The sequence below is a fragment of the Haemaphysalis longicornis genome, unplaced genomic scaffold, assembly GCF_048455015.1.
Source record: "Haemaphysalis longicornis isolate Haplotype H1 unplaced genomic scaffold, Haemaphysalis longicornis Haplotype H1 scaffold_7, whole genome shotgun sequence".
NCBI classification, from domain to species: Eukaryota; Metazoa; Arthropoda; class Arachnida; order Ixodida; family Ixodidae; genus Haemaphysalis; species Haemaphysalis longicornis.
Window position 1 is genome coordinate 121045298 of NW_027526422.1, and position 12412 is coordinate 121057709.

Genomic DNA, 12412 nt, shown 5'->3' on the forward strand with positions numbered 1-12412 from the left:
ATACAATGCCGGAGACAGCTGTGCATTTTGCGCATTTTTGATACAATGCCGTTTTCCTGCGCCAAGCTGCTCCAAAACACTTTGAAAGGCACGGATTTTGATGCTCATGTCAGTTTCCACGGGAAATAAAGACTCCCACATCCCAATCACTGCTTTTATTGTCGGTCAATCGCAATCGCAGAAACAGCACAAATAGACTGAAACGAAGCAAACGATAGCTTCTAAAACGCGATTGGCTTTTCGCTGAAACGTACTTCCTGATTGGGCATCACTGTGGCAACAAACATATGACCGCCACCTGATCCGGCTGCTGCTGCTGCCTACTTCAGGCGCTCAGTGCGCATCGCCGATATTTTCCCCTTTTTATTTTATGCTATCAGCTGGGTTCCAGTCTATTCATTCTATCTGTTGTGGCTCTGAATAGTGATGTTAACGTGGGGATAAGGTTTGAGATTGGTGCCAGATTACAAGAAGCTGTGCAGCTCGAAAGAAATTCATTGAAATGCGATGCCCACGTCTTTGGCGTGGTTTGTATTTGAGGGCGAAACGCGGTGCGCGCATCTATAATCTGGGATTATGAAGTGAACTTTTTGGCCCGTTGCGGTGTTACAAAACGCTGAGTTGTTTCAACTGTTGCTGTGACTACACTCATGCGTACAATGCAGCCTGGGATTACAAGAATATTAGTTTGAGTATTCAAAGGGTAAAAAACACGCCATAATTGCAGAGCCCTTAAATTTGATTATGTTAACGGCAGGTCTCGAAACACAATATCACCAGTTAGTAAAAAGGTAGTGCCATTAGTACTTTGTGATACTCTTAAAAAACACTTTCACGTGAGGCTGTTTCAGTGTTCTCTGTATTTAAAATTGATTGAAAAGTGTACTTGACACCCGAAATTGCTGAGAATGATTTTTTAAGCTTATGAGATGACGTAATAAATGTCATTAACTGCTCCAACTCAAGATTCTTCAGCTCCAAAATCGACATTTCGCTGCTCCAAAAACTGCTCCGAAATCTGTTTGGGCTGTCTCACCCCTGTAACTAGGAAATGGCTCCCTCAATAGACTTCTGTTTGCATTGCCTTCCTCGAAAGCCACTTGCTTTTTTCCTGGAGGAAGCAGGAAACAGGGGCTTTACGTTTTTTTTATTCATGACGTTTACGAAAGTATGCTATGAAATGCAGTGCCAAAAATTAATGTGGGTTTAATGGTGAAGGAGTCGTAAACCATCTAGCTGGCATTCACTGCATATGCAGGCATGATTTTGTGAGTTCAGAGCTGCTTTTGAGCAGCTATGGTTGTGGTGCAACTGTGGCACCAAATAGGAGAAAATGCGAGGGGCGTTAACATTTATTACAGCTGCAATTTTTTCCCACGTCCCTTTCAATGTCTCCTGCTTTCGAGGCAAATACCAGTCACCAGAAATTGTTATAAATCAGTTTTTTTCTTCTATGCTTCATTGTGTAGCTGTCGAGCTGCACAAGCATAATTTCAGCATCTTCTTCATACAGTCTGCGCAGCAACGGTGGATCTTGTTACTCCGACATCACCTTGGGGAATTCATTCAACGGGACGGCTACCATTCCTTTACCCTATTCCAGATTTAAAATTGTCACTGTCATACGGTATGGCCAGTGTAATTGGAAGGCACAAATTGCTGAGATTCACATTTTAAAAAATTTGAGCTTGCTATTAAAATTTATTTTTGAAAAAAGAAACATTTTGTCCTGAATTTGTTTCGTTTCTGCTCACATTTTATGCATGCCCACCTCCCACAAGTTTTTCTGCACATTGCATCCCTCTGAGAACCAAGTATTCTTGAAACCTCAAATGCGGACCTCTCCTTGTTCCCTCTATTTGGAAGTTTAGCTGTCAATGCAAAGAACCTTTGTTTTGAGGAAACAATAACTTTTTTTTTTTTTTGTACACAAGAAATGACGGTTGACTTCTCTGGGAGAAAGTTATCCAGCGTAGATTAAACTGCAAGTGGGCCTTTTGGGCGAAGTTCATTGTTTGGTCCTTCTAGGACCTGTTTCTTCTAGTTTTTTTTGTTGTTGTTGTTGTTGTTGTTGGCTGTGAAAATCTCTTAAATTTTATCTGTGTGCCACAATGAATTATTTTTTAAACGCTACCGGCTAGGAAGGAGTCGCTGGTGGGTGCTGTGGATTGAAGATGGGAGCACTACTGTTGGAAGGTGATTAATTCGTTTGGAAAGTAGACACGTGCTTTGGCTGAATGCCATCATGCCAGACACGCTTGCGTGTCCATTGAAGGGTTGGGCTGTGCAGACAAAATGCAAGTGATTAAGAAGACTGCTTTGTCCTATGACAGCACAATTTTATTGAGAACTTCCAGCACCTAATCTGGGACAGATGAGGCTGTGGCTAGCTGACCTGCCACTTTCTTGCAGGGTTTCGTGGCACTGCAGAGACTTCCTTGTGTGATTGGCAGTCTCCAATTAAAGCCATTGCCACGAAATGTGACTGCGATTGTACCAGGTCCTTTAGTTCAGTTCTATCGCACCACTTTAATACCAGCGTGCAGTTAACACAATGATAACTACCACTTTAATACCAGCGTGCAGTTAACACAATAACTATGTTTTTAGTGTCCTCTCTACCCGAGTAATTATTTTTTAGTTTGTTTATTGTGTTTATGCTGACGTCGTGTAGTCCGAAATTTTAGATTTTCAATGTTTTTTTTTGTATTTTTGCTAAAAGTCTTTTGTGACTTCAACAGAGCTAAGTGGGTTACCAAAGGCTATAAAGTTTAATTAAACCACTCGTATTTCTCCTCGCAGCATATGTAAGGAAGCAATTATCAACTAAATTTGCATTCATGCAAAGGAAATCGAGAACCAAAAGTGGCAGGTAATGTTTGAAGGTCAGTTGCCTACTGCCCAGTATCTAGAGCTGAAGCAGGTTCCATTTGGAGAAAGTTGCTCTGCTCAGTTCACTTCATAGCAGATGCTTGTTGGGGATTTCTCAACAAAGTAAACGAAGGTATGAAAATATGCATACTCCCCGTTGATAGCTGTACATGCAAGTGCAATGAAAGGGCATAGGGAATGAGACGCGTTGCGACTGCTTGGTTAAAGAACCGGAACATTTTAAGACAGTATGCATGGTGGAACAAAACTGCGCGGTGCGTGACTTTTACTTGCCGGCTTTTGTAAGAATGGTAACACAACTATGACGAATTAGAAGGCCATGTTTGCATGCATGGAGTTCAGCACCATTTTATTGTGATTGGGTCTCGCCAGAGACACTTGGGAAACAAGTGATCCCGAAAGTATAGGCATATGTACATTTCGCAAGTTTACATCTACTAGTATTCATGCAAAAACATAGGTTTGGCTGCTCCAAGTTGCCATTCCGCGACCAGGTTGGTGGCCGGATTTGCCGCTCTTTCGTCTATCTCTTGCCGCTGCTGCCGCCGTCGGTTATTCCTTGCAACTCGTTTGTGGGGAGAGGGCGATATTGAAGGAGAGGAGTGGCTGCGCGTTTCGTGCGGTCGCGCTGCTCCTTTTCGCGCCTCCGTTATTTCTTCTGCGCTGGTTTCTCCACGGCATCACAGATGGCGTGAGGTGCGCACGTTCTCACACGCGCCAGCTGCATTTGCATCAGGCGCGCTTTCTTGTGTGGCCTCGCCTCGTATCATTTGTTGCCTGCACGGTACCCGTTTTGTGGCGATGTCTTTGCGGTGTTTTGTTTTAACCCGGCCTTCCGAATTGAGCTTTTATGCTGCATGTAATGCCTTCTGTTTCACTTTTTTTTTTTTTCATTGTGCATGTTTTCTCGCATATTATCCAGTGATCTGTTTGTAAGGCAGTAACTGTCTGGTGCTGGGAATGAAGTTTCTGTGGTCGTAAGGGGGGGGGTCAGCAATGTCGCCTGCAAGAAAACTATTGGGACGAATGTTTCTGCCAGCAAACCACTCCCCCCCCCCCCCCCCCCTGGATTACCTCCCACATGGCTGTTGCTAAGCGCGTCCCCTTCCCCGGCTCTATTTTGTCGGTTCTGAGCACGGTAGATGTACTTTTGACGCCGAAGGCCTTGGCGCAAACTGTGTTTTCGTTGCGGCATGTGGCAGTCACGTTAGCCGCTTCTCCAACTACAAGGCGGCGCTCTTGTGTCCAGCTTGCCGTCTTGGCGCTTCTCACCGTTGACGGCATTTTTAATTTATAACCGGTATCGCGTATCACATTTGGCAAACATTTGAAACGGGAGTGAAAGTGTGCAGAGAGAGAAGTACACGGCTTTGGTGGTTTCTGTCATCCCACCGACATTAATATTCAGCGGCCACGTGGTGGAGGCCACGTTTTGGTGACGCAGAGCGAAGTATGTTTGTTCTCTGCGTTGTTTTCACTTCGTGAACACCGGGCTTACTTTTCTACCCTTGTATCAGCTGCATTTAGTTGCGTATGGACGGCTTGAGCGAGATCACGGTGAACAGGCATTTAGCTTTGCAGTTATTTTTTACCGGTGTAACCTAAGTTTTGAGCCTTTCGTTCCTGTGTGTATCCTTATGTTCACGCCGTCCTATTGGCCGTTGGAAACGGAACTTGAAGTGTTACTGTGGGAGCTGTGGCTGGCAACCTTGAACTTTTTTTTTTTTTTTTTCCGGTGTTGCATCTTATTTGAACCATTGTAATTATCGCCTCTTGTCGAAGTCCGGGCAACCCGCGGCTCGGATGTTCTTATGCGAAGGTTTTACTTACGCCGACGTCTTGCGCGAGGTGATTGCGTCATTGCGACGTTTAGTCCCGCAATCTGCGCTGCGATTAGTCCGCGTCTCGAGTCCCGGACGCGGAGCGCATTGTCTTGCCTGGGGGCCTCCGCGTTTCCGGAATCCGGAGATAAGAAGGCGATGAGATTGCCGTGCAAGGCCTCTCCGTTTGGGCGCTTTCACTGGAGGTCGAGGCGCGTGTTCGGCGCTATCTACTGCATACACGGAGTTTGGCGGGGCACATGATGTTGAGAAATGTCTTCCCATCTCTCCCGCGGGCTAGCTTCGCGTGCGGTCAGTATCAAGTCATGCTGCGCTCATGAATATCTCAGCGCCCTTGACGAACTCCCGTGGCGGGTCGAGAAGCGGAAGCTTTTCTTTTTTTGAATGGGCGACCTCAGTTGCCTGGACCCGCTGCGGTGGATCAGTGGCTAACGCGTCGTGCTGATGAGCCCCAGGACGCGGGTTCGATTCCCGGCCGCGGCGGCTGCTTTTTTCATGGAGGCGAAAAGAAAAACGCTCGTGTGTCCAGATTTGGGCACGCATTATAAAGATTCCCAGCTGGTCGAAATTAATTTGGAGCCCTCCACTTCGGCGCGCCTCATAGCTCAAGTGTAGCTTCGGCGCGTTAAACCCCGCAATCAGTCCATCGACTTCAGTTGGCAGTAATTTCACGTCGAGTGGCTTGCTCCGCTTAGTCAGCCTGCCTGATTGCAAGGCCCCAGAGCAGTAATGTTAAAGGGAAGGTGAAGTGGTTTTAGAATTAAAAGAAAAGTTGACTAGCAGCAAGTACACATTGAATAGTTCCCGTGTACGAAATATTTTCGCAATACATGCAATAGAAGCGGCGCAATGAGCAAACAAAAATGGCCCGATGCCCCGCCCCCACCTCGCCGCGCGATGCCGGAAGACCGAAGAGCGCGGGCGAAAACCGGCTGACAACGTCATAACTGGACTTCCGGCCGGATCGGCCGCCTCGGCCATACTCTTTTCGCCGTGTTTCCTTGTGAATGATACTTGTCGTTGTTGGGGTTGATAGCACTCATTTGTACAATTTTCGTGTTCAAAAAGTATGCACGAACGCCAAACGAGGCATACGTTATCATGCCGTATTCCTAAGCAGAATAATGCCACGCCGTGATGCTTGATAACATACGGAAGCGACAGCCGAGGTGGCTGTGCTCGATGACAGAGAATATACTACACTACGTTAAATACTTTGTAAACCGCTCCAATGCGTTTTTTTTTTTTTTTTTTGATGCGACGGACGTGAATATTCACATTAGATTCTAGATTTAGGAAGGATGGGGAATACTGCTGTACTTTGGCCGGAGTTGCTTCGTTCCATTCCAGAAACCAAGTCACATTTGTTCAGGAAATACTTGTTTCGTTAAACGCGTCGGTTTTCTTTCCCTATGGGCTCAGGACAGTGTTCAAAAAAACAATTTCTTGGCGAAACTAAAACAAGGGGACAATCCTGATAGAAGTTCTCTCCCGGCTAAGAGGTAAACAGTATTCCTACAAAGTAAAAAAACCAAGACAACCAGATTACTTATTTTGCAAGTATACATATCACGATAAGGTGATGTTTGTCTGGAATTAAAAAAAAAAACACCACTCCGAACCACCACCGTGCCATAATTTGTGTTGACTGCGGGGGCCCAATTTTTTGCCCAAGATTCCGTGTGGCTGCATGCCCTGGCAATCACTTGTTGTCACTGAACCTCAAGTGTGCTCCAGTGATAGTCGGTGATATATATAATGATAATACTAAAAAAATTAGGAGCGATGAGTAAATATACGGCCTCTGTCCGACTAGGGCGGTAAATGCTTAAATCTAGAAATTCTGAAACAGGCCAACGATTCATTATCACAAACGTTTGGTGATTGTTACCTAAAGTAACGTAACTACAACGTAACTGCCTTGTCATACTGGTCTGTTAATTATAACGAGGAGGCCGTAATATTGTAGCAGAATGCGCAACGCACAAGCGAAAATCAAGCCCTACTACAGCCAATAATGCTGAGCAGGCACTAGTATGCTGCAATGTTTTCAGAATAAATGCATGTAAAACAGTAAGACGCCACTCATCGAAGTGCAGCTAGCAATCGCGGAGGCGCCGTAGCGCCGCTGCCGAAATGGCGCTCGCGTGTGAGTCTGTGTACGGGGATGAGTAACGGGGCTGGGGTGGGCGACAACGAACCAAGGAAATGCGGAAGCAGGGTCCCCTTGTTGGTTTATGCGTGTACCGGCAAGATGTGTCTCGCATATACGTTTACAGCGCATGAACGCTATTTTTTCGCGCAGTGCACGTACGTGCTTTTCGCTGGTAGATTGTTTATAAAACGCCCATTAAATCTTCGGCATAAATGGTTTTGTGTATAATAAGAAACAGTTAAGGCAGTACCTAGTATTAACATAAGGTATAGAATCCCCCTATGCTGGTTGCCTAATTCAAAAATATTTTGATGGAACCCACTAGTCGACGTCACAGTCACTGCATTGGGGTTCTCTGTTGTGTAAAGCAAATTTAAGCTCCAAGATAATTGAACCAACAGCACGGGAAATATATAAAACAAACTTCCAGTCATGTGCGAAAATTAAACTGCAAGCTAAATTTCCGCAAAGGTAACCGTGCGATCGTTCGCAATGCTTCCGACAACCCGCGCTGTCGAAGGGTGTCCTCCTTTGACGTCATGACGGGCGCAACCAATCAGGGGCGTCAAAACACGAAAAGCGCGCGTCTTTCAAACGGGGCCGCGCTTTTTGCAAGATAAATGCCACTTGGACTCATGTACCATAAATTTCAATATGATATTCGGAATCAGCGCGCAAGAAACTATAACTATTAATCTAACTCAAATTTTTTGGAAAGCGTTTCAGCTTCCCTTTAAGTAGCTGTTGTCATGTTCAGACGATGGAACCATTGTTGTAAATTGGTTTGTTTTTTTTTTCTCGTGTGCTGTTACGGCAGCGAAGAATAGCGCAAAACAATTGTCTGGAGATCTTGGAGCACGTTCAGTGTCCTCTGGGAGTGTAAATGAATGCTTAGCCTTCTGTTATGGTGCGCGTTGCCCAAGTGCTGCTTCGGCATATGAAGCCCCGATTTGAAGTTGAATCAACGAAGCTGGACGTGGCCTGTTTATTCTCCATTGTCATTTCTTTTGTCTGCAAGTTACTTTAGCGATGATTGTGGAGTTACCGCATGGCAGGATAAGTGAAGGTTTGAAATCCTATCGCAACGCGCCGCGGTACCGCATTTTAATATCATCAAGGAGATGCCAGGAAACGCGCTGCGTAAGCATTTAATCTCCTCTCGCGGGCCACTCAGATATTAGAATGAGTTTCAGCACTCCGTATGTTACTTGTACGTGGTTACCGTGTTGACCGGGACCCGTCTGGGCACTTGCGCATTCGTCGCGGTAGGGGAGATTGGTTACGCGGGCCGGCCCTCGCCATGCCCGCGCATTCGTCCCGGTGGGGCGCGCCTCCTTGCCCTTCCCGCGCGCGCAGGCGCAGTCGGGTCCCGGTAAACACGGTAAATACGTAAACGACGGAACGGACGGACTGCTAAAACTCCCTATTTAACGAGGCCATATCTCGTAATCACGACTGCTTGCCTTCTGGAGACTCGTCAAAGGCAGCGCCGCCTGAGCCGTCCCCTGTAAGGTCGAGGGGTGGCCGATTAAAGAACGTTGACCGCAAACATTCTCAGACTACTGCAATCTCAGCAGCGGGCTGCTGCTGTGTGTGCAGTGACGCACTCGAAGACGTCAGAGCGGACGTTGGATACTGGTTAGCGCGGCGAGCCCCGCTGACCGGACAGGCTAGTTTCGTGTTCTGCGTGGGCCCGCCGCCTCGTCTAGCGCAGATAGCCCGGCCGGCGCTTCCCCTCTGGGCGCAGATGCCTGTTTGTCTGTCCAGGAGGAGCCCGGCACGTCTTCTTCCGGCGGCGTGTGGCCGCTGCACCACGTGGCCGCTCCCCCGTCCTTCACCTTCGCCACCGGCTTCGTGCAATGTCCCTCGCGAAGTTGCGGCCCGTCTCGGAGGAGGAAGGGTGGCGGAATGTGGGCCCTTTAATGGCCGCCGCCGTGTGGGCCTAATGCAGTCCTCGGCGGCCGACGCCCGCTTGTTCAGCTGATAGGGCCCGTTCGTTTCTGTGCTCCCCCTCTGGGCCACTCGCCGTCGCACTGTTGCTGCCCGGCGGCCCCCAGTGCAGGGGAACTGGTTTGCCCACCGCGGATGGGCGGCGGCGGCGGCTGACCGCTCGGCGAGGAAGGCTTGGTCCGGCCGTCTTCCTCGAATCGAGAGCACGCCGCGGTGGTGCCGGTCGCCCCTTTTTCCGTCCACCCGCTCGCCAGCTGTGGGAGAGACTGCGGCCTTCCTTTGCCCTTGTTTGGACGGGAGTCGTGCCTCGCGGATCAGCGGCTCCCTCCTTGCGTTCCATCTCGCGGCCGGTTCCATATGCCGCCTTTCTAACGAACGGCTCGGTCAAGCGAACTCAATTTAGAAGAGTTATTGGCACATATCTTTGTAGGAAATGGGCAGCGCAACAGGCGGGACGGAACGGAGAGGAGTCGAGCACTTGCGCCAACTAGCAGCCAAATGGTTTTATTGAATCGGGGGAGCAGGCTTTATACATGCTGGCGTTCATCACCTCAATTTCATGACTCGGCAGATCTTTTGCCGACCCGTGCTAGCGGTCGCTGTTCCATCGAACAACTATTATTCGCCAGTAGGTAAGGTCACATTGTCGATAGTGTTGCAGCGTCAAGGCAAAAGCGGTATTGTTTTTGCGACATGGTTTGAGCGCTAAAAATGGACGGAGACAAGATGACACAGGCGTTATAGGACGGGCGCTTGATTTCTTGCTTTGCGACGTAGATCACCTGAGCGGGTTAGTGCCGGTCTCGGAGTCGGCGGGGAAGATAAGTTATAGCACTTCGTATGCTCCGTTCGTACCGTGCACGTCGACGGGGACTCGACTGGGCACTTGCGCATTCGTTCCGGTAGGGTGGATTAGTTCCGCGTGTTGGCTCTCGCTATGCCCGCGAATTCGCTACGGTAGGGGGGTGTCCTCCTCGCCGTGTCCGCCCGCGTTGGCGCGGAGGATTCCGGTAAACACATAAAGCACGTAAAACACGTAGCATACGGTGTGCTAAAACTCTAATACATAGCTTGCACATGACGTCACGCCCGCCCGGTCGTTGGCCCGGCGGCCATGTTTGTGAATCGGTTGTCGTTCGGTGCGTGTGTCTTGCAAGTGTTGCGTCCGAATTCGTGGTGGCATTCTAACGCTACTCAGTGACTTCTGCATGCAATGGCACGACATGAACCTATGAACGCTGGATATTACTCGGGGCTCATCGGGAGTGTGCGTCTCCGTTACGAGGAAAAAGTTAAGCTGTGTGATGGCAATGACCCGTACGAGCTGCGGCCCGGAGTGGACACATGTGCCGATCTGAGTGGCTTCCCCGAGGTCACACACGGTGACATAGTGACATATCTTGTGTTTTCTGCGAGCTTCGTTACGCTCGAACAGATGAAAGCGTACAAAGCGTTGGAATCGCACAACTATTTCACCAGCGGCTGGGTAAAGCACCTTTCGGCGAAGCAACTGCAGGACGACAAAGTCATCGTGCTTGGCGAGGTGAGCACTATGAATCCATTTCGTGATTGTAAGCTTTGTTAATCTCTCTACGATTTCGCGAAAAAAACGTCCGTACGCCGTCCTGAGCTAACAGCCTTGTGTGCGGCGCAGCTCAAACGCACCATTCGGTTGGCTGTACGCGAGCGAGTGCGTCAGCTGCCCGCTCAGCGCGAGGAAAAAAAAGGAAACGTAACCGACGGGCTTTATGGGTCCTCGTTTTTAATTCGCACACTATGGGTGGCATTACTTGTGAGCTGTTTAAAACAAGTTCTGTACACCCCAACCCTTGCAAAAAAGGCCTGCGTATGCTTTTCGTGTCCACGATGATATGCCCATGCTAAGTGTAACAACATGTCAGTAACACCGGTATTTTTGTTGCCTTCGCAGGTGAACCACTCGCAGAGACTGGGGCAACGACCTCTGCAAGTGTGGATTCTGTGCCACAAGAATGGTACTGTTGTGGCTGCACATTGCACTTGTATGGCCGGAGCCGGAGAAGCCTGCTCCCATGTTGGAGCCTGCTTGTTCGCAGTCGAGACAGGCGTCAAAATCATGAAGTCAACGAGTTGCACGCAGAAGGACAATTTGTGGCTGCCCGCTTATGTTGAGAAGGTTCAGTTTAAGCGACTTAGGGACATCGACTTCACGTCATCCAGAAGCAAAAAGCACAAGCTTGACAGCATCGCCACTTCAACAGAAGCAGGACCAGTGAAGGAGCGAGCTCCTGTCCCACCCCCTTCTGCAGACGAGCTTTCTCAGCTTTACAGCTCAATTCAGGCAGCTGGTGTGGTGCCTTCAATTTTTTCACTGTTACCTGGCTATGACGGACACTTCGAAAATCCTGTACCAACGCATGATGCTCATTTGAGGAAACTGTACGCGGAGGAAATGTTGGCATATGACTTGGATGTTTTAGTTGAGAAGGCCAATGATGTCATGCCGTCACTAACTGTTAGTGAAGGTAGCGCAAAGGCTATTGAAGCCATGACAAGACAGCAAAGCAGCTCGCCGAGCTGGTTTACGTACCGTGCTGGTAGGGTCACTGCTTCTGTAATGAAAAAGGTGTGCCACACAAGCATTGATAACCCTAGTGTATCACTGCTGAAGTTAGTGTGCTATCCTGAGAAACAAGCATTGAAAACTCCTCCCATCACATGGGGATTGGAAAATGAGCGCCATGCCTTTAGAGCATATGAAGCCAGCGAAGCTGGAAAGCACGACGCATTCAAGTGCACAAAGTCGGGACTGCACATCAGTACGCAGCACCCTTTTGTTGGAGCGACACCAGATGGTCTTGTTTGTTGCACTTGCTGCGGAAAGGGTGTGCTCGAACTGAAGTGCCCATTCTCGATGAGGGAAGTGAAGGATATAACCGAGATGGTTGGCGCGGGTTCCTGTCTAGAAACTGTCAATGGCACAGTACACTTACGCCGGCAACATGATTATTTCTACCAGGTGCAGACGCAAATGGCGGTATGCAATGTGCAATGGTGTGACTTTGTTGTGTGGACACCTAATGTGTTGCATGTCGAGAGAGTATGGAAGGATGAGCACTTTTGTGAGGACATTCTGGCTGCTGCGAGAGATTTTTTCATCCATGCAATCCTTCCCGAGCTGTTCAGCAGATATTTCACTAGGCAAAGTGCTGGGCCAGTGGTAAACTCTTCCAAGGATGTTTTTTGCTTTTGTCAAGGACCAGAAACTGGAAAGATGGTTGCGTGCGACAACCAATACTGCCGCTACAAATGGTTTCACTTTTCTTGCGTTTCACTGAAGCGGGCACCAAAAACTGCACAGTGGTATTGTCCCGAGTGCAAAGGACATAAAGACCAAACAGCCCGTGACGACACCTCTGTGTAAAGTTGTACACGTGAAGAGCGTCTTGAAGCTGCAACAGCATTGGCCCGTGTTTGAAATTGGTCCAGTGTCACGTCGAGAAATGACGATCAACGGCAACAGCAGATTGTGACGAGAAATGACGACCAACGGCAACAGCAGATTGTGAAATTGCTTTATTGAGACATGATGGAA

The 12412-nt window shown here is 48.6% G+C and overlaps 2 protein-coding genes across 4 annotated transcripts in view; both read left to right on the forward strand.

The window, feature by feature from the left end:
• Positions 1 to 12412, forward strand: part of LOC144146902 (uncharacterized) — a 90449-nt gene that overhangs the window by 20344 nt on the left and 57693 nt on the right. The gene's annotated exons all lie outside the window — the stretch shown is intronic.
• LOC144146899 (uncharacterized) lies at positions 9974 to 12403 on the forward strand. The gene is made up of 2 exons (XM_077678856.1): positions 9974 to 10381; positions 10769 to 12403. Exons 1-2 carry the CDS (start codon positions 10052 to 10054, stop codon positions 12239 to 12241), a joined length of 1803 nt encoding a protein of 600 aa, XP_077534982.1. The 5' UTR covers positions 9974 to 10051; the 3' UTR covers positions 12242 to 12403.

What these genes read in the sequence shown, in the direction of transcription:
- LOC144146899 (XM_077678856.1), top strand. Translation starts at nt 10,052, where the DNA reads ATGGCACGACATGAACCTATGAACGCTGGATATTACTCGGGGCTCATC. An exon ending in AAGTCATCGTGCTTGGCGAG is followed by an intron (nt 10,382 to 10,768) that starts GTGAGCACTATG and finishes TTGCCTTCGCAG; the next exon opens with GTGAACCACTCGCAGAGACT.